The sequence below is a fragment of the Pelobates fuscus genome, chromosome 12, assembly GCF_036172605.1.
Source record: "Pelobates fuscus isolate aPelFus1 chromosome 12, aPelFus1.pri, whole genome shotgun sequence".
NCBI lineage: Eukaryota > Metazoa > Chordata > Amphibia > Anura > Pelobatidae > Pelobates > Pelobates fuscus.
In genome coordinates, this window is record NC_086328.1 from 1195937 (window position 1) to 1218653 (window position 22717).

Genomic DNA, 22717 nt, shown 5'->3' on the forward strand with positions numbered 1-22717 from the left:
TAAGAAATATCTCATTATATAATAAATCTAATAAATATAACACTATTATAATAAAAATTTTATGTAGTAAGAAATATCTCATAATATAACAATTAATATGTTATACACAGTAGGACCTCGGTTTACGAATTTAATGCGTTCTTTGGGACGTTTCTTTTTGCGAAAAATTTGTAAACTGAAACGCGGTTTCCCATAGGAATGCATTGAAAACCAATTAATCCGTTCTGGAGGTCAGAAAAAGTCAAAATGAGCTGGCATGGAAAGCAACACACAATGCAGAACACACAGTAAAAGGCATGCAAACGACAAAGCTCAGCTCCCTAACTTTCCACAGCTTGAGAAATGCACCAAAAAGTCCCAAAACAACTGCAAACAATTTCCAGAATGGCTCCAAAACTCGATCCAAAGGCCGCTCCAACACCTCCACACTCGACGCCATGTGCTACCCACAGGCTCCAGCATGCAGGGGGCGGCGCTATAAACCTCCCAGGTGCAATGCATCATGGGGAAACTTGCTTTGTATTGCGAAAAAACATTGTAAACCGAGGCATTATTTTCAATGGATTTTCATTTATGGTAACCGAGGCGTTTGTAAACCGAGGTCCCACTGTAATTAGAATTATCTCAATATAATCTAAATAATGATCTCCTTATAAAATATTAAATGCTTATGATTTAATAATAAATATGCAGTGAGGCTGCAGGCACATGATCTAATACACAAAAACTGCTTCATTAAGTTAAAGTTGTTTTGGTGCTTGGCGTGTCCCCTTTAATGATATAATAAAATAAAGTTCCGGGTTGGCTAATGTCCGTGTGCATTCCTTCACAGAGGAGAGCAGTCAGTTGATGTACAGGTAAGGCGGGAAACATTGCAAAATTACTGGGTAATCGGGCCAGGGTACTCCTAGCATCATAGTCACCATAGCGGGATGTACAGGGGGCCGCAGAGGAACCTTTTAAAGCCCTGTGTCATATTTCGGAAGCCATTCTCCTGATTCCCTTGCTGCCTCACCAGCGGATAAATGTTGTTGTGTGGCTCAGCATAGTGTATCTGTTATCTCAGCAGTCGGCTGTATATCAGCCATGAAAACATAGACATGGCGTAGTTCTCCAGGTAATGCAACTAACGCGATTACATTTTGGTGCTTTTTTTTCAGAAGCTGAAGCAACAGAAATGGATCAAGAGCTGCATCACGGAAACATGAAGGAGAACATACTAACAGAGCGTGATCTCCACCGGACACCGGAACACGGGGAGATTAGAGAGAACATACTAACAGAGCGTGATCTCCACGAGATGCAGGAATATATATCAAAATTTGAGACGACAGAAGCCGAAAGCATCAGGTAACTAGAAATTATTTATAATTGTTACAGATTGGTTTGTACTGAGAGCACTCACCGCAGTCAGTGCAATGCAGAGGGTGTGCCGCGGTGTGTGCAATGCAGAGGGTGTGCCGCGGTGTGTGCAATGCAGAGGGTGTGCCGCGGTGTGTGCAATGCAGAGGGTGTGCCGCGGTGTGTGCAATGCAGAGGGTGTGCCGCGGTGTGTGCAATGCAGAGGGTGTGCCGCGGTGTGTGCAATGCAGAGGGTGTGCCGCGGTGTGTGCAATGCAGAGGGTGTGCCGCGGTGTGTGCAATGCAGAGGGTGTGCCGCGGTGTGTGCAATGCAGAGGGTGTGCCGCGGTGTGTGCAATGCAGAGGGTGTGCCGCGGTGTGTGCAATGCAGAGGGTGTGCCGCGGTGTGTGCAATGCAGAGGGTGTGCCGCGGTGTGTGCAATGCAGAGGGTGTGCCGCGGTGTGTGCAATGCAGAGGGTGTGCCGCGGTGTGTGCAATGCAGAGGGTGTGCCGCGGTGTGTGCAATGCAGAGGGTGTGCCGCGGTGTGTGCAATGCAGAGGGTGTGCCGCGGTGTGTGCAATGCAGAGGGTGTGCCGCGCTGTGTGCAATGCAGAGGGTGTGCCGCGGTGTGTGCAATGCAGAGGGTGTGCCGCGGTGTGTGCAATGCAGAGGGTGTGCCGCGGTGTGTGCAATGCAGAGGGTGTGCCGCGGTGTGTGCAATGCAGAGGGTGTGCCGCGGTGTGTGCAATGCAGAGGGTGTGCCGCGGTGTGTGCAATGCAGAGGGTGTGCCGCGGTGTGTGCAATGCAGAGGGTGTGCCGCGGTGTGTGCAATGCAGAGGGTGTGCCGCGGTGTGTGCAATGCAGAGGGTGTGCCGCGGTGTGTGCAATGCAGAGGGTGTGCCGCGGTGTGTGCAATGCAGAGGGTGTGCCGCGGTGTGTGCAATGCAGAGGGTGTGCCGCGGTGTGTGCAATGCAGAGGGTGTGCCGCGGTGTGTGCAATGCAGAGGGTGTGCCGCGGTGTGTGCAATGCAGAGGGTGTGCCGCGGTGTGTGCAATGCAGAGGGTGTGCCGCGGTGTGTGCAATGCAGAGGGTGTGCCGCGGTGTGCGCAATGCAGAGGCTGTGTGCAATACAGAGAGCGGGGGCCGCGCTGTGAGCCATTACAATTCCCGTGTTTCGGACATAGATCGCAGTGTTGGAGGTATAATTGAGATATTTTATGTATTAAATGTGACACATGTGAGACCAGCCCTGATTTGCGTTTATTTCTGTGAGGTTTAAACTCCTCTAATTGTGTTTCAGAGAGTGTTTGGATCAGTTTCCTGCCTCCTATACATCTAACTCTACCAAGGAACAGCTTTTGCTGAGTTTAGCTGAGAATTTCTGGCGTCAGTACTCGTATCTGTATCCAGACCGGCAACCTTTGTTTTTAAATCCCAGAAATGAGTGTGACATCGAGGTAGGACGATTTCTCCTTTCTAAAACATGTTTGTCAAGTGTATTGTTTCAGTATATATGCTGTCTCTGTTTGGTCCATTTAGCTTGTGATATGCAAGTCCTGTGTGTTGTGTCGTTGTACACGGTCTGTGAGATGCAAGTCCTGTGTGTTGTGTCGGTGTACACGGTCTGTGATATGCAAGTCCTGTTTGCTGTGTCAGTGTACACGGTCTGTGATATGCAAGTCCTGTTTGCTGTGTCAGTGTACACGGTCTGTGAAATGCAAGTCCTGTTTGCTGTGTCAGTGTACATGGTCTGTGATATGCAAGTCCTGTTTGCTGTGTCAGTGTACATGGTCTGTGATATGCAAGTCCTGTTTGCTGTGTCAGTGTACACGGTCTGTGATATGCAAGTCCTGTGTGTTGTGTCGGTGTACACGGTCTGTGATATGCAAGTCCTGTTTGCTGTGTCAGTGTACACGGTCTGTGAAATGCAAGTCCTGTTTGCTGTGTCAGTGTACACGGTCTGTGATATGCAAGTCCTGTTTGCTGTGTCGGTGTACATGGCAGTGTACAGTACAGTGGTACAATCCCCACTTATAGGATACATGAGAGGGTGTTTTGTCTGAAGGAGGGTCATATGAAATATAAAAGGAACCGCAATGGTGCTCTCTATAAAAAAACAGGAGTACACAGATAAAATATAAAGTGGTTACTCACATTTACATGAGCAGGCGGACTGCTCAATGGATAGGCCTTGGGTGGTATAATCCCCACCTAGGATTCTTTGGAGTAATGTTTCACTGGAACAGGATAAAAACCTCAGAAGCCAGGTAAAAAAGTATTCAAATAAAATAAAAAAGTAAAATGGCAACTCACAGAGAGGAAGTGACGAAAATACCTTTAATAAAATACAATGCAGTTATTAAAATGACCACAACGTGTTTCGCCAGCAGGCTTTTTCAAGTGGAAGTGTATAGATCATAACCTGGCAAGCATGGGTTTATAAAGGGAATGAAACCGCTTAAGGAATTTAAAATGACATAATTAACATGTCTGAAGAAATTTAGAAATTCTTATATGGTAATAAATCTGAGTGTGTACATTACTGGAATAGGAAGCTGGTGTGAGAAAGGAGGGTTATTTAAACATCAATTAGAGAAAACATGGGTCGTGATCGGTGGCCATTTTCGCTAGGGATTATGGGGGCTGTAGTAAAGCCGCCTAGGAACGGGAAGGAGTGTGTGTAATATGTATTAGGAGGGCGCGTCCTAATGGCGTGACCCTCCTTTATGTTTATAATATAAACGTGGGTAGGAGGGAGCGTCCTGGTGCCGCGAGCCTCCTAAGCTAGATGCCAGTACCGGCGTAAATGCGCATAATGATAATGCGGGAGGAGGGCGCGTTTAAATGACGCGATGGGCTGGTGGTGTGATTATGGAAGGGGGAGGGGGGGTAGAAAGTGAACTGTATAGTGGGGAATATATTTGGCAGATAACGTAATTGAAATCACATATACATATATAGAGGGTATAATTAATACAGGCTATAAGAAATAGCTACATATACACAGTGTGACAGATATCGCATACAGATGGAAAGGATATAAATAATTACAATTAAATAAAACCTATTTTATAGTAAAACACAACAAGATCCATATATAGATTGGTCCTGGGTTATAAACGAGGACACAACAAGATCCATATATGGAATGGTCCTGGGTTATAAACGAGGACACAACAAGATCCATATATGGAATGGTCCTGGGTTATAAAAGAGGACAAAACAAGATCCATATATGGAATGGTCCTGGGTTATAAACGAGGACACAACAAGATCCATATATGGAATGGTCCTGGGTTATAAACGAGGACAAAACAAGATCCATATATGGAATGGTCCTGGGTTATAAACGAGGACAAAACAAGATCCATATATGGAATGGTCCTGGGTTATAAAAGAGGACACAACAAGATCCATATATGGAATGGTCCTGGGTTATAAAAGAGGACACAAGAAGATCCATATATGGAATGGTCCTGGGTTATAAAAGAGGACACAAGAAGATACATATATGGAATGGTCCTGGGTTATAAAAGAGGACACAAGAAGATACATATATGGAATGGTCCTGGGTTATAAAAGAGGACACAAGAAGATACATATATGGAATGGTCCTGGGTTATAAAAGAGGACACAACAAGATACATATATGGAATGGTCCTGGGTTATAAAAGAGGACAAAACAAGATCCATATATAGATTGGTCCTGGGTTATAAACGAGGACACAACAAGATCCATATATGGAATGGTCCTGGGTTATAAAAGAGGACACAACAAGATCCATATATGGAATGGTCCTGGGTTATAAAAGAGGACACAACAAGATCCATATATGGAATGGTCCTGGGTTATAAAAGAGGACACAACAAGATCCATATATGGAATGGTCCTGGGTTATAAAAGAGGACACAAGAAGATACATATATGGAATGGTCCTGGGTTATAAAAGAGGACACAACAAGATACATATATGGAATGGTCCTGGGTTATAAAAGAGGACAAAACAAGATCCATATATGGAATGGTCCTGGGTTATAAACGAGGACAAAACAAGATCCATATATGGAATGGTCCTGGGTTATAAAAGAGAACACAAGAAGATACATATATGGAATGGTCCTGGGTTATAAAAGAGGACACAACAAGATCCATATATGGAATGGTCCTGGGTTATAAAAGAGGACAAAACAAGATCCATATATGGAATGGTCCTGGGTTATAAAAGAGGACACAAGAAGATACATATATGGAATGGTCCTGGGTTATAAAAGAGGACAAAACAAGATCCATATATGGAATGGTCCTGGGTTATAAAAGAGGACAAAACAAGATCCATATATGGAATGGTCCTGGGTTATAAAAGAGGACAAAACAAGATCCATATATGGAATGGTCCTGGGTTATAAAAGAGGACACAAGAAGATCCATATATGGAATGGTCCTGGGTTATAAAAGAGGACACAAGAAGATCCATATATGGAATGGTCCTGGGTTATAAAAGAGGACACAAGAAGATACATATATGGAATGGTCCTGGGTTATAAAAGAGGACAAAACAAGATCCATATATGGAATGGTCCTGGGTTATAAAAGAGGACAAAACAAGATCCATATATGGAATGGTCCTGGGTTATAAAAGAGGACACAACAAGATACATATATGGAATGGTCCTGGGTTATAAAAGAGGACACAACAAGATACATATATGGAATGGTCCTGGGTTATAAAAGAGGACAAAACAAGATCCATATATGGAATGGTCCTGGGTTATAAAAGAGGACACAAGAAGATCCATATATGGAATGGTCCTGGGTTATAAAAGAGGACAAAACAAGATCCATATATGGAATGGTCCTGGGTTATAAAAGAGGACACAACAAGATACATATATGGAATGGTCCTGGGTTATAAAAGAGGACACAACAAGATACATATATGGAATGGTCCTGGGTTATAAAAGAGGACAAAACAAGATCCATATATGGAATGGTCCTGGGTTATAAAAGAGGACACAAGAAGATCCATATATGGAATGGTCCTGGGTTATAAAAGAGGACAAAACAAGATCCATATATGGAATGGTCCTGGGTTATAAAAGAGGACACAAGAAGATACATATATGGAATGGTCCTGGGTTATAAAAGAGGACACAAGAAGATACATATATGGAATGGTCCTGGGTTATAAAAGAGGACAAAACAAGATCCATATATGGAATGGTCCTGGGTTATAAAAGAGGACAAAACAAGATCCATATATGGAATGGTCCTGGGTTATAAACGAGGACAAAACAAGATCCATATATGGAATGGTACTGGGTTATAAAAGAGGACACAACAAGATCCATATATGGAATGGTCCTGGGTTATAAAAGAGGACACAAGAAGATACATATATGGAATGGTCCTGGGTTATAAAAGAGGACACAAGAAGATACATATATGGAATGGTCCTGGGTTATAAAAGCGGACAAAACAAGATCCATATATGGAATGGTCCTGGGTTATAAAAGAGGACACAAGAAGATACATATATGGAATGGTCCTGGGTTATAAAAGAGGACAAAACAAGATCCATATATGGAATGGTCCTGGGTTATAAAAGAGGACACAAGAAGATCCATATATGGAATGGTCCTGGGTTATAAAAGAGGACACAAGAAGATACATATATGGAATGGTCCTGGGTTATAAAAGAGGACAAAACAAGATCCATATATGGAATGGTCCTGGGTTATAAAAGAGGACAAAACAAGATCCATATATGGAATGGTCCTGGGTTATAAAAGAGGACAAAACAAGATCCATATATGGAATGGTCCTGGGTTATAAAAGAGGACACAACAAGATCCATATATGGAATGGTCCTGGGTTATAAACGAGGACAAAACAAGATCCATATATGGAATGGTACTGGGTTATAAAAGAGGACACAACAAGATCCATATATGGAATGGTCCTGGGTTATAAAAGAGGACACAAGAAGATACATATATGGAATGGTCCTGGGTTATAAAAGAGGACACAAGAAGATACATATATGGAATGGTCCTGGGTTATAAACGAGGACAAAACAAGATCCATATATGGAATGGTACTGGGTTATAAAAGAGGACACAACAAGATCCATATATGGAATGGTCCTGGGTTATAAAAGAGGACAAAACAAGATCCATATATGGAATGGTCCTGGGTTATAAACGAGGACAAAACAAGATCCATATATGGAATGGTACTGGGTTATAAAAGAGGACACAACAAGATCAATATATGGAATGGTCCTGGGTTATAAAAGAGGACACAAGAAGATACATATATGGAATGGTCCTGGGTTATAAAAGAGGACACAAGAAGATACATATATGGAATGGTCCTGGGTTATAAAAGCGGACAAAACAAGATCCATATATGGAATGGTCCTGGGTTATAAACGAGGACAAAACAAGATCCATATATGGAATGGTACTGGGTTATAAAAGAGGACACAACAAGATCCATATATGGAATGGTCCTGGGTTATAAAAGAGGACAAAACAAGATCCATATATGGAATGGTCCTGGGTTATAAAAGAGGACACAAGAAGATCCATATATGGAATGGTCCTGGGTTATAAAAGAGGACAAAACAAGATCCATATATGGAATGGTCCTGGGTTATAAAAGAGGACACAACAAGATACATATATGGAATGGTCCTGGGTTATAAAAGAGGACACAACAAGATACATATATGGAATGGTCCTGGGTTATAAAAGAGGACAAAACAAGATCCATATATGGAATGGTCCTGGGTTATAAAAGAGGACACAAGAAGATCCATATATGGAATGGTCCTGGGTTATAAAAGAGGACAAAACAAGATCCATATATGGAATGGTCCTGGGTTATAAAAGAGGACACAAGAAGATCCATATATGGAATGGTCCTGGGTTATAAAAGAGGACAAAACAAGATCCATATATGGAATGGTCCTGGGTTATAAAAGAGGACAAAACAAGATCCATATATGGAATGGTCCTGGGTTATAAAAGAGGACACAAGAAGATACATATATGGAATGGTCCTGGGTTATAAAAGAGGACAAAACAAGATCCATATATGGAATGGTCCTGGGTTATAAAAGAGGACAAAACAAGATCCATATATGGAATGGTCCTGGGTTATAAAAGAGGACACAACAAGATCCATATATGGAATGGTCCTGGGTTATAAACGAGGACAAAACAAGATCCATATATGGAATGGTCCTGGGTTATAAAAGAGGACAAAACAAGATCCATATATGGAATGGTCCTGGGTTATAAACGAGGACAAAACAAGATCCATATATGGAATGGTCCTGGGTTATAAAAGAGGACAAAACAAGATCCATATATGGAATGGTCCTGGGTTATAAAAGAGGACACAACAAGATACATATATGGAATGGTCCTGGGTTATAAAAGAGGACACAACAAGATACATATATGGAATGGTCCTGGGTTATAAAAGAGGACAAAACAAGATCCATATATGGAATGGTCCTGGGTTATAAAAGAGGACAAAACAAGATCCATATATAGATTGGTCCTGGGTTATAAACGAGGACAAAACAAGATCCATATATGGAATGGTCCTTGGTTATAAAAGAGGACACAACAAGATACATATATGGAATGGTCCTGGGTTATAAAAGAGGACAAAACAAGATCCATATATGGAATGGTCCTGGGTTATAAAAGAGGACAAAACAAGATCCATATATGGAATGGTCCTGGGTTATAAAAGAGGACACAACAAGATCCATATATGGAATGGTCCTGGGTTATAAAAGAGGACAAAACAAGATCCATATATGGAATGGTCCTGGGTTATAAAAGAGGACACAAGAAGATCCATATATGGAATGGTCCTGGGTTATAAAAGAGAACACAACAAGATCCATATATGGAATGGTCCTGGGTTATAAAAGAGAACACAACAAGATCCATATATGGAATGGTCCTGGGTTATAAAAGAGGACAAAACAAGATCCATATATGGAATGGTCCTGGGTTATAAAAGAGGACACAACAAGATACATATATGGAATGGTCCTGGGTTATAAAAGAGGACACAACAAGATCCATATATGGAATGGTCCTGGGTTATAAAAGAGGACACAACAAGATCCATATATGGAATGGTCCTGGGTTATAAAAGAGGACAAAACAAGATCCATATATGGAATGGTCCTGGGTTATAAAAGAGGACAAAACAAGATCCATATATGGAATGGTCCTGGGTTATAAAAGAGGACACAACAAGATACATATATGGAATGGTCCTGGGTTATAAAAGAGGACAAAACAAGATCCATATATGGAATGGTCCTGGGTTATAAAAGAGGACACAAGAAGATCCATATATGGAATGGTCCTGGGTTATAAAAGAGAACACAACAAGATCCATATATGGAATGGTCCTGGGTTATAAAAGAGGACAAAACAAGATCCATATATAGATTGGTCCTGGGTTATAAACGAGGACAAAACAAGATCCATATATGGAATGGTCCTTGGTTATAAAAGAGGACACAAGAAGATACATATATGGAATGGTCCTGGGTTATAAAAGAGGACAAAACAAGATCCATATATGGAATGGTCCTGGGTTATAAAAGAGGACACAACAAGATCCATATATGGAATGGTCCTGGGTTATAAAAGAGGACACAAGAAGATCCATATATGGAATGGTCCTGGGTTATAAAAGAGAACACTACAAGATCCATATATGGAATGGTCCTGGGTTATAAAAGAGGACAAAACAAGATCCATATATGGAATGGTCCTGGGTTATAAAAGAGGACAAAACAAGATCCATATATGGAATGGTCCTGGGTTATAAAAGAGGACAAAACAAGATCCATATATGGAATGGTCCTGGGTTATAAAAGAGGACACAACAAGATCCATATATGGAATGGTCCTGGGTTATAAAAGAGGACACAAGAAGATCCATATATGGAATGGTCCTGGGTTATAAAAGAGGACAAAACAAGATCCATATATAGATTGGTCCTGGGTTATAAACGAGGACAAAACAAGATCCATATATGGAATGGTCCTTGGTTATAAAAGAGGACACAACAAGATCCATATATGGAATGGTCCTGGGTTATAAAAGAGGACACAACAAGATCCATATATGGAATGGTCCTGGGTTATAAAAGAGGACACAAGAAGATCCATATATGGAATGGTCCTGGGTTATAAAAGAGGACAAAACAAGATCCATATATAGATTGGTCCTGGGTTATAAACGAGGACAAAACAAGATCCATATATGGAATGGTCCTTGGTTATAAAAGAGGACACAAGAAGATACATATATGGAATGGTCCTGGGTTATAAAAGAGGACAAAACAAGATCCATATATGGAATGGTCCTGGGTTATAAAAGAGGACACAACAAGATCCATATATGGAATGGTCCTGGGTTATAAAAGAGGACACAAGAAGATCCATATATGGAATGGTCCTGGGTTATAAAAGAGGACAAACAAGATCCATATATAGATTGGTCCTGGGTTATAAACGAGGACAAAACAAGATCCATATATGGAATGGTCCTTGGTTATAAAAGAGGACACAAGAAGATACATATATGGAATGGTCCTGGGTTATAAAAGAGGACAAAACAAGATCCATATATGGAATGGTCCTGGGTTATAAAAGAGGACAAAACAAGATCCATATATGGAATGGTCCTGGGTTATATCAGTGGACCTAGTACGGAATAGAGAGGCTTTGATATGACAATCGTTTTATACAATTAGTGCGTGCAATTGAGAATAAAGTGAATAAAACTTAATATATATTATCTAAAGCAGAATGTGTATATATAGATTGTTCCTGGGTTTTATAAGTGGACATAGTATGGGATAACATAACTATGATATGACAATCTTTATATACAGTTAATGGGAGCAATGTATAGTAAAAACTATTAAAAGAAATTAAAAAGCTCGAACTTGTAAGGTTTTTTTAAAGAAATACCCAGTTCATTTCATTTTTGCCCAAAAGTTTTTAAAATCACCACCTCGCCATGGATTTTTGCATTTTTTTTAATGCCAATACATTTTAAGTGTTTTGGATTTTTATTATGTATGGTGAAATGTTTTGATACAGAATGGTTGGGGTATCCTTTGATTATATTCCGACAGTGTTCGGCCAGTCTGATTTTGAGACATCTGGAAGTCAGACCCACATATTGGAGACCACATGGGCACTCCAAAAGGTATGACCTTTTTTTTTTATATTCTTTATTTTTATTGTGCGTAAGTGAACAAGTCGTCCCGCACCGTCACAATAACGAGTGCAAGAACAGGCATAAAACACAGTGAAACAGATTACATAGGGTATTGAACATCATGAGTTTTCGCTGGTTTCATTTAGCTTCTTCAGCACATTTTTATATTTAGGTGTACAGCTGCTTAGCTTGTATAGATTAACATTTATACTAGATATGTTTACAAAACGCAAAACAGAGAGCTTATTTCGCCTTGTAGACAGACGCCAGGGTCCTATTGATGCTTAAAACATATATTAAAACATAGTTTAAACAAGATGGTAGCTAGTAAGCTGCTAAGTAGCATTTAGGAGGCATGCACACGTTTACATATAGTGAGAGTAACTAAATCAAGCTGGGTACATGCTGGTTGGTCATAAGGGGTTCTTCAGTCGTTTATCAACAATAGCGGTTAGTGAGTGTGTTATATGTCGCCGCTTTAGCCTCAGGCCCTAGGGTTAGTCGCGCATTATCATGCTCGAGTGTGGCGGAAGTACTCCGAGCATTAACAGGCTGTCTAACCAGTCATATCCTGCATTGAGTAGACAAGTAGGTCATGTGTCAAGCATTGTGTCTGTCGCTAGTTAAGTCACATTGGTACGAGAGATTAAGTGAGTTTATGTAAATCCTGCGTTTGTCGGGTTAATCTACCATACTTTAGGTATCCAGTAAATAACAGTTATCTAAAGAAACAAAAACACACATAAAATAAAATTAAAAAAAAGAAAAAAAGAAAAACATCTGAAAAAAAAACGACTGGTTAGGTTAACAAGCTGTGTGCCCGTGTGTACAGTGTGGACCATAGGTGAATATGTTGATGGAGGATATCTCCAGGCATCGGATCTCCTGTGGTGGTGGTACAGAGTTCCAGTGGAAAAGATGGAGGCAAGATAGTGTCAGATTTAAAAAGTCCTGCTTTAGATGAATAAGAGGTGTCCCCTGCAGCTGCTGATCTTTGGTGTCAGGGAGCATGGTCTGTGGCTGGTTGCTGAGTGCTTGTCAAGCCCTCCGCTATGCCCCTTCCGCCTGTGAGCTTTTCTCCGACAACAGGGGTGTGGATGATCGATTTTAGCTTCTCCACTTGTCAGGTAAGCCCCTTAGTGCAGCGGTGGTTGTGGGGCGATTCGGTTCTCTGTAATGAGGGTATACCGGGATCTTGTGGGGGCTGTCTGAGGGTCCTGTATCAGTGAGGGTGGGAGGTTTCCCAGGGTTCAAGGGAGTTTGCAGTTGGATGGTTGCTGTATGGGTCTGTACCTGCGATGTATGCATTCCGCTCTATATACTGCTGCTGTGGTTAAGCAGCTCAGCGCCATCCCGCATGGCCTCCGCCATTTTGGAGTCACTGCCTGGAGCGTGGGTTCTAGCGGTCCTGCTGCTTCGCCTGAAGTACTTGTAGGCGATCAGGTCTCGAGGGCGTAGACCGGGATCACCCCCCCGGTCCAGAGGGGGGGGGGGGGGGGAACGGGACCGGTATCCCCACGGGCCCGACTTTGAGCCCCGAACAGCAAGCGGCAAGGCAGCGGCCGTCCGCCCCGCCCGCCTCCGGAGTAGGCCTGTAGAACGTCGGGTAGGATTCCTCCTCCAGGGGACTGTAGCCTGTTGGGCCAGCCTCACCCTGGATCCTAGGGCTCTCTGCCCGGCGAGGACCACCGGTGCCGGTAGGTTTTGTGCCCAAATTAGTGGTTGTAAATCTGCGTCTAAGCTTATGCTGCAGGAGCTGGTCCTGCATGCGACCAGCCAGCTCGGCGGTCCGGCCCCGCCCCCATGACCTTTTTTTTTTTAATTGCAGCTTATGAAATCTTTAATGGGATAAATAATATGGGTGTTATTGGAAGTGAAATTGGTGGTTTTGGATTTGAGCTGTGGGTCTGTTGATCTGCAAACTATATGTAGCGGTCACCCCGAAGAGTAGAGGAGTTTCCACCGCCAGAGACGTCCTTCTCCCGAGTGTGAGGGCTGTTATGGCATTCCCAGCAGTCATCCGAGTCATCCAAGTAGAGAAGCTCTTACAAGAGCTAGTGTGATCGCTGTATAGCAGGTCCCTACAATAAGAGACAGGACTCTAGATTGAGGGTGAAGTAGGTCTGTTTTAATGGTAGCCACACTGGCCTTTTATGCAAGTCCCCATCCAAGGGACACACCCATGTGGACCTTGTTGGGGACAGTGATACAAAATTATCAACCAATAATAACAGTTATACAGTGTGACACTCCCATACAGTCCCTCCCCTCTGCCTGGGAGATAATTGAGTCAACTACTGTCTTAAAGTCCATTATCTCCAGGCGAAAAAGGAACATAATTTCTATACAATCTGAAAGTACCCCAAAACACATAATATTTCCTGATAGCCCCGATCTGGGGGAACAGCATATTCAAAAATCACCCAAATTGGTGCAGGGGTTTGGGATTTGTATGGAGGTCTTATTTCTGACCGACCCCACACAAGGCTCCTGCCCAGAATAGTTCCATAGAATCAGACTGTGCGGCCGGTCTCCTTCCAGGGTATTAAACTAGTGTCTATAGAGAAAATAACTGTTCGTGCATCTGTTCTCATAGTCATAGTGGTTTTGGAGGTTATTACCGAACGTCGTCCATTTTGTACATATAGTACCGAACATCCGTGAACATTCAAGTCTTAGCAGTGTTCATGCCGTCGAGTGTCCGATTCTAGTTCCATGCACTCGACGACACAACACAGCTGGCCGCATTCATATTCCAAGATGGCCGCCGCCATGTGTTCGGGCATATGAACGCCGACCACCCAGTCAACCGCTTAGAACGTTGGGGTGTTTGCAGTTTTAGAGGTGTTAAGAGTGGTCAATAAGGTTAACAAGCGCCACACTCCGCATTTGGGTGGTCGGTCGTTGGGTAGTTCTTTCGTCAGTCGATCGGACAATGGCGAAATAAGGCATAACTGTACTTGGTCGAACGGATAGGCGAAAAGATACATAAACTTTAAAATTCAGGGACAGAGGGTCTGTCACACTATACATTTGAAGAAACCTTTGGATTGAGAGAGAAAAGATGGGTTTTTAAAAACAGGATCTTTAGTGTAGTTCTTTGTGAGTATGGATCTGATATTTGGTGCTCCTCTAAATATTATACTAGGTTTTTCTGGGAGTCTGTGATATGCAAGTCCTGTGTGTTGTGTCGGTGTACACGGTCTGTGATATGCAAGTCCTGTGTATTCTAGCTGTGTACACGGTCTGTGATATGCAAGCCCTGTGTATTCTGTCTGTGTACACAATCTGTGATATGCAAGCCCTGTGTATTCTGTCAGTGTACACAGCCTGTTATAGCCATGGAAGTCATGGAGAGTGTAGATGGAGCTCTGTGTCCTGATGTACACCTTTATTTTGTATCCACAGAAGTTTGTCTGCACCACTTTACGTCCCACACTCATTCCATATCCAGAACTGTATAACTGGGCCGAATGTGCGTGCTTTGTGTCTGAATATCTGACGATGCAGCCTCTGGACCCCCCGCATGACCTGGTAAGCTTCCTCCACCCAATGCGTGTTAATGGTTGTTTGTGAGTATATACCGCCACTCTCTGAGCCATGGGTCGGTGTTTATTCTTCGTATAAATGTATTTCCACTGATGTTAAGCAGACACTTTATCCCAACATTAAGCTTGGAACTGCCAGCGTTTTCCCTCAAAATGATCTTCTTTTCTATTCCTAATGCAGCCTCACAGTCTATTCTCCTCCAACACAGTTCTGCAAAAGCAGCAGGGGAACTGCTTCGATTTCAGTGTCTTGCTGTGTTCCCTACTTCTGGGAGCTGGGTATGATGCCTACTGTGTCAGTGGGTATGCGACTAAGGAGATGTGTGTGATGGATGAGTCCAGAGAGGTCTGCCCTTTGCTTTTAAAGCAGAAAGAGGTGAGATGACTCAAGATGTCTGTCCTTTCAGCGTGCCAGTCCTCCTGGTGTATAACTAAGACACAAGCTGCTGGTTGCCTGCCCCGTCCAGCCATGCTCTTCCCTTTTACTTATTTTACATTTTATTTATGGCGTGCATGGAACCATGGAGTCGTAAATAATAGTGTCCACATGTCCACAAGCTTCTTATCTGCAGTGTGAGAAAGCCATGAACCTTTAGATGGACTGGACTCGGATAAAGAATAAAATATCAGGAACATTGGATCAGGGATCAGTTTCATTACGCCATCATCTAATTGAAATATCAAATTTCCTTTTTATTCCTTCTGATTGTAAATCTAATCTGACCTTTCTACATGCAGAGTCTTGGGGAGATCTCTGTGAAGCACACCAAAAAGTACAGTGTGAAACCTCCACGGCAATTCATCAGTAAGTTTGAGGTGGAGCAGGAATCCAAGCGAGAGGAGCAAATCCATTTAGCACAGCAAAAACAGCAGGAGGAGGAAAAACAGCGCCTAAAGGTAAGTGATGTTAACAATGTGCCATTACCATGTACACCTGGTAGACCAATTCTGGTGGGACTTCCAAGTTCCTGTTCTCCAATGGGTCCCAAATAGCACCTCATGACTGACAAGAACTTTATGGCTGGTGAGAACGTCATGACTGATTAGACCCTCATGGCTGGTGAGAACGTCATGACTGATTAGACCCTCATGGCTGGTGAGAACGTCATGACTGATTAGACCCTCATGGCTGGTGAGAACGTCATGACTGATTAGACCCTCATGGCTGGAGAGAACGTCATGACTGATTAGACCCTCATGGCTGGTGAGAACGTCATGACTGATTAGACCCTCATGGCTGGTGAGAACGTCATGACTGATTAGACCCTCATGGCTGGTGAGAACGTCATGACTGATTAGACCCTCATGGCTGGTGAGATCCTGCTAGTTGATCAGTTAAAACTTTGTGGCTGCTGAGATGATTGAGGTTGATGAGAGCTTAACTGCTGGTCAGATACCCTTTTCTAAATATCGAACTTTGAAATAACCTGGCTGCCTCCATGGTGGCCATTCCTGGTGCGCAGAGTGGAATTTCAGAGAATAGGTAAAGCAGTAAGGTATCTGATCCTAAACCACATGTTGACCCACTTAGTTCCTTTCTTCCATCACAGCACATGAATGATCATACGTCCTCCCTGTAGTTACAAATAAGATCTGGTGTCCTCCAAGGTCCTGACGCACTGTCCAGCAAATGTCTTCTTTCTGAGCTCAAACCAAGCTAATAGTAAAATTATCTGCATGTTGTCTCTTCCCATCCAGTGTTGGTACAAAAACTTACAGTAGAGTTGATGTTCCATGAGGGATAAGCCAAATGGCAAATGGTTTATGTGAACTAGAAAAATGGTCAGAGTTGTGGCAGCTGACATTTAATGTGGATAAGTGCAAGAAACTGCATCTTGGACGTAAAAACCCAAGGGCAGAGTACAGAATATTTGATAGAGTCCTAACCTCAACATCTGAGGAAAGGGATTTAGGGGTGATTATTTCTGATGACTTAAAGGTAGGCAGACAATGTAATAGAGCAGCAGGAAATGCTAGCAGAATGCTTGGTTGTATAGGGAGAGGTATTAGCAGTAGAAAGAGGGAAGTGCTCATGCCATTGTACAGAACACTGGTGAGACCTCACTTGGAGTACTGTACGCAGTACTGGAGACCGCATCTTCAGAAGGATATTGATACCTTAGAGAGAGTTCAAAGAAGGGCTACCAAACTGGTTCATGGATTGCAGGATAAAACTTACCAGGAAAGGTTAAAGGATCTTAACATGTATAGCTTGGAGGAAAGACGAGACAGGGGGGATATGATGGAAACATTTAAATACATAAAGGGAATCAACACAGTAAAGGAGGAGACTATATTTAAAAGAAGAAAAACTACCACAACAAGAGGACATAGTCTTAAATTAGAGGGACAAAGGTTTAAAAATAATATCAGGAAGTATTACTTTACTGAGAGGGTAGTGGATGCATGGAATAGCCTTCCAGCTGAAGTGGTAGAGGTTAACACAGTAAAGAAGTTTAAGCATGCGTGGGATAGGCATAAGGCTATCCTAACTATAAGATAAGGCCAGGGACTAATGAAAGTATTTAGAAAACTGGGCAGACTAGATGGGCCGAATGCTTCTTATCTGCCGTCACATTCTATGTTTCTGTGGTTGCTCAGTTACAGCATACTCCACATACTACGGTACTATTGTAGGTGAGTTGGGCTATATTAGGATCTGATGTGGATTTATTCCAGTATAGATAGGTTGCTATTTCCTGACACTTTCTATGCTCTGCTTGTAAAACAGGAAGCAGAAAAACCCGTCTCAGATCCTCTCTATGGCCGCCGGATACATTGCTGGGTTCTAGTGTTGTCTGGAAAGCGCGAAGTCCCAGAGAACCTCTTTATCGACTCATTCACAGGAAAAAGCTTTGACACCAAAGATGATCACTTCCTGGGTATTGAAAGTGTGTGGAATCATGAAAACTACTGGGTCAACATGCAAGACTGTCGCAACGGGTGCAAGGTACTGGGGACAGATATCACAACGCGTACAGCCTTACATGAAAACACAAAAACTCAAATAAGGGGCTGCTCCATTAGAAACATAATACAAATCACCTTCTAAAATTGAATTTATCAAAATAATTTGATGAATGAGGTTTTTATATAGAATTTTGATTCTTTTGTTTCTATTAGCCCAACCCCTAATTATATATGATGATGATGAGGGGGGGAGGGTCGGTTTTTATTATGATGGTGAGGGGAAGTCTGATAGTTTATATTGATATTGAGAATATTTATTGGGCAAAATTTCCCCTTAAGGTGCACTCACTAAAGGGAATCACAAAATGGAATGCCCATAGACCATAAAGAAGGGAATGGAATGCCCATAGACCATAACTGAGGGAATGGAATGCCCATAGACAATAATGGTAGGTAACGGAATGCCCATAGACCATAACGGAAGGGAATGGAATGCCCATAGACAATAATGGTAGGTAACGGAATGCCCATAGACCATAAAGAAGGGAATGGAATGCCCATAGACCATAAAGAAGGGAATGGAATGTCCATAGACCATAAAGAAGGGAATGGAATGCCCATAGACCATAAAGAAGGGAATGGAATGCCCATAGACCATAAAGAAGGGAATGGAATGCCCATAGACCATAAAGAAGGGAATGGAATGCCCATAGACCATAATGGTAGGCAACGGAATGCCCATAGACCATAACGGAAGGGTATGGAATGCCCATAGACCATAAAGAAGGGAATGGAATGCCCGTAGACCATAAAGAAGGGAATGGAATGCCCGTAGACCATAAAGAAGGGAATGGAATGCCCATAGACCATAAAGAAGGGAATGGAATGCCCATAGACAATAATGAAAGGGAATGGAATGCCCATAGACAATAATGGTAGGTAACGGAATGCCCATAGACCATAACGGAAGGGAATGGAATGCCCATAGACCATAAAGAAGGGAATGGAATGCCCATAGACTATAACTAAGGGAATGGAATGCCCATAGACCATAACGGAATGCCCATAGACAATAAAGAAGGGAATGGAATGCCCATAGACAATAATGAAAGGGAACGGAATGCCCATAGACAATAATGAAAGGGAACGGAATGCCCATAGACATTAATGGTAGGGAACGGAATGCCCATAGACATTAATGGTAGGTAACGGAATGCCCATAGACATTAATGGTAGGGAACGGAATGCCCATAGACATTAATGGTAGGTAACGGAATGCCCATAGACCATTACGGAAGGGAATGGAATGCCCATAGACCATTACGGAAGGGAATGGAATGCCCATAGACCATTACGGAAGGGAATGGAATGCCCATAGACCATTACGGAAGGGAATGGAATGCCCATAGACCATTACGGAAGGGAATGGAATGCCCATAGACCATTACGGAAGGGAATGGAATGCCCATAGACCATTACGGAAGGGAATGGAATGCCCATAGACCATTACGGAAGGGAATGGAATGCCCATAGACCATTACGGAAGGGAATGGAATGCCCATAGACCATTACGGAAGGGAATGGAATGCCCATAGACCATTACGGAAGGGAATGGAATGCCCATAGACCATTACGGAAGGGAATGGAATGCCCATAGACCATTACGGAAGGGAATGGAATGCCCATAGACCATAAAGAAGGGAATGGAATGCCCATAGACAATAATGGTAGGTAACGGAATGCCCATAGACAATAATGGTAGGTAACGGAATGCCCATAGACCATAACGGAAGGGAATGGAATGCCCATAGACCATAACTGAGGGAATGGAATGCCCATAGACCTAACTGAAGGGAACGGAATGCCCATAGACAATAATGGTAGTGAACAGAATGCCCATAGACCATAACGGAAGGGAATGGAATGCTCATAGACCATAACGGAAGGGAATGGAATGCTCATAGACCAAAAAGAAGGGAATGGAATGCCCATAGACCATAAAGAAGGGAATGGAATGCCCATAGACCATAACTAAGGGAATGGCGTGCCCATAGACAATAATGAAAGGGAACGGAATGCCCATAGACAATAATGAAAGGGAACGGAATGCCCATAGACAATAATGAAAGGGAACGGAATGCCCATAGACAATAATGAAAGGGAAGGGAATGCCCATAGACAATAACTGAGGGAATGGCCATAGATCAGAGTTTCCCAATTGGGGTTCCGCCAAAAGTTAAAAAAATAAAATGGCGGCGGGCAGCGAGGGAGCAGTGGGCAGTGATCTCCCTGCTCAGCTCCCTCGCGCGCACAGCAGTAATGCTGGAGCCGGAATATGACGCCACACCGGCATTAATAAGAGTCACGCGAGGGAGCTCAGCTGGGAGATCACAGCTCCCTCGCCACCAGCCGCTCAGCAGCCCCACTGGGCCCCAGGGACTGCACTCTCAGCACGGCAGAAGCGCCACTGGACCCCAGGAACTGCATGCCAGCAGCCCCACTGGACCCCAGGGACTGCTCGCCAGCTGCCAAGCAGCCCCAATGGACTCCATGCCAGCACTCCTAAAGGTAGGGGGGCTGGGTGGAGTAAAATGTTAAAATAAATAAAATAAAAAATGGATGTGTGTCTGTCAAAGAGTATATGTGTGTTTGTCAGTGAGAGTGAATGTGTGCTTGTCAGTGAGTGTGTGAGAATGCATCTGTTCTTGTCAGTGAGAGTGGATGTGTTTGTATGTGTGTATATGTGCCAGTGTTTATCAGTGTGTTTGTATGTGCCTGTGTGTGTGTGTATCTGTGGGTGCAAGTGTGTGTGTACAGTTGCAAGAAAAAGTATGTGGACCCTTTGGAATGATATGGATTTCTGCACAAATTGGTCATAAAATGTGATCTGTTCATCATCTAAGTCACAACAATAGACAATCACAGTCTGCTTAAACTAATAACACACAAAGAATGAAATGTTGCCATGTATTTATTGAACACACCATGTAAACATTCACAGTGCAGGTGGAAAAAAGTATGTGGTCTGGGTTAGGGGAGTATAAAAAGGAACACGAAATCTCCGTTCAGGAAATGAACTGTAGGTAGGGAAAAACGAATGGAGAAAGGAAGTTTGTTGGGCTGGAGGGAAATAAAACAAATGATGGGATGTTCTGTCACACTCTCCAACCTGAAGATGCTCCAATGTCTGTGTTTCGGACCGCTGGCACTCCGACTGAGTACCTCCGCCAATCGATGCGCCTAGTGCTCGCTGAGGACTCCAACCGACACCATCAGCACTGCAGAGCCCACTTCCAGCGATGCAGCTGCGCCAAGGTCTCGCCGTCTCCACCCACCCTGGACCCAGAGAGCAGGAACAGGAACAAGCTCTTAGCCGAGCTTAGTGATCATACCCTGGGGAGTATAGTGATTATAGCAATCCCCAGAGTGTAGTTCTCCAATCCCCCAAACATGAACCAAGGCTTCAAGAAAGGTACGAAACTTCATGAAGGTACAAGATGATCTGATTTTAATGACCACCTGGCTTTTATGCAAGTCCCCATGCAAGGGGACATCCCACAGGGTGGGACACAGTACAACCAATCATTTACAGGCAAACCGTAAAACACACCCAGCACCAACATACAATCCCTCCCCTCTGCCTGTGATATAATTACTGAACACAATGGGTTAATGTAATGTATCACAGGCAGGAAAAATAATCTTTTTATACATATACTGTAACTTTAAAAATATACATCATATTCACATAAATCGTTAGAATGAACAAAGATGGCCGCCGCCACGTGTTCGTTTGTCGAATAGCGCCCACTTCGACTACTTCGGCACTTCGGCTGCATCCGAAGTGCCAATTTAAAGCTGCAGAACTGCTCCAATACAATTTAAAGGGGCAGCAAGTCTTTTAAAATCCAATCTGCTAAAATAGTCTTTAACAGGCAATATCTTCCAGGGGCCATAGTCTTAAAGGGGCATTGTTCCCAAAAGTCACAGTATGTCCCCAGATGGTTCTTAAAGGGCCAGCAGCAGCACAACACAAATAAATTCCACGATCTCCGCTTGTACAGAAGGTAATCCACAGTCAAGCGCTGAAAAGAAAGGCAATATCCCAAATCCCCCAGTAACCGGACGAAACACAGTTCTGGGAGTCTGGGAGGTTTTTATTCACAGCTCCAGTATTTATGCAAGTCCCCATGCAAGGGGTTTCCCTACTAACATAGCAGGGGTAATAAAGTAGGGGACTACATGGGGGACTTAACATTCTGAGCATTTCTCCCATCAGGCACTGCTGGACGAGAGGGATACTCCGAGTAGCCGTTTTCAGTTCCACGCTCTCGACGACCAAACTCCGCTGGTGATACAAAGGATCCAAGATGGCGACCGCCGCGTAGTCGGTAGCCGAACGACGGCCACCTAGGAAAGTCTTTAATTACCGTTTGCAACAATGAGTGCCACACATCCCTCTATGTGTGGGCTATTAGGGGGTAGCTCCTTCGGTTCACGAACAGCCAGTAAAGTCGCTGTTCGTGAAACAAAATACATGAATGCTAGCGGCTTTCGGCTGCTAGCATACGAATTCTATGCACATAACAATATAAACCAAGGTTACACATATATTACAGCGATTATTACAGACAACATTTT

The 22717-nt window shown here is 43.1% G+C and overlaps 1 protein-coding gene across 2 annotated transcripts in view; it reads left to right on the top strand.

The window, feature by feature from the left end:
- The window catches only part of DRC7 (dynein regulatory complex subunit 7), an 89051-nt gene that overhangs the window by 26029 nt on the left and 40305 nt on the right, over nt 1-22717 (top strand). For both annotated transcript variants that reach the window (XM_063437410.1, XM_063437409.1), the window contains exons 2-7: nt 1161-1350; nt 2646-2802; nt 15027-15152; nt 15348-15542; nt 15905-16063; nt 17898-18116. In XM_063437410.1, coding sequence (XP_063293480.1) covers nt 1178-1350; nt 2646-2802; nt 15027-15152; nt 15348-15542; nt 15905-16063; nt 17898-18116 — 1029 coding nt within the window. In that variant the 5' untranslated portion in view covers nt 1161-1177. The remainder of the gene's footprint in view (nt 1-1160; nt 1351-2645; nt 2803-15026; nt 15153-15347; nt 15543-15904; nt 16064-17897; nt 18117-22717) is intronic.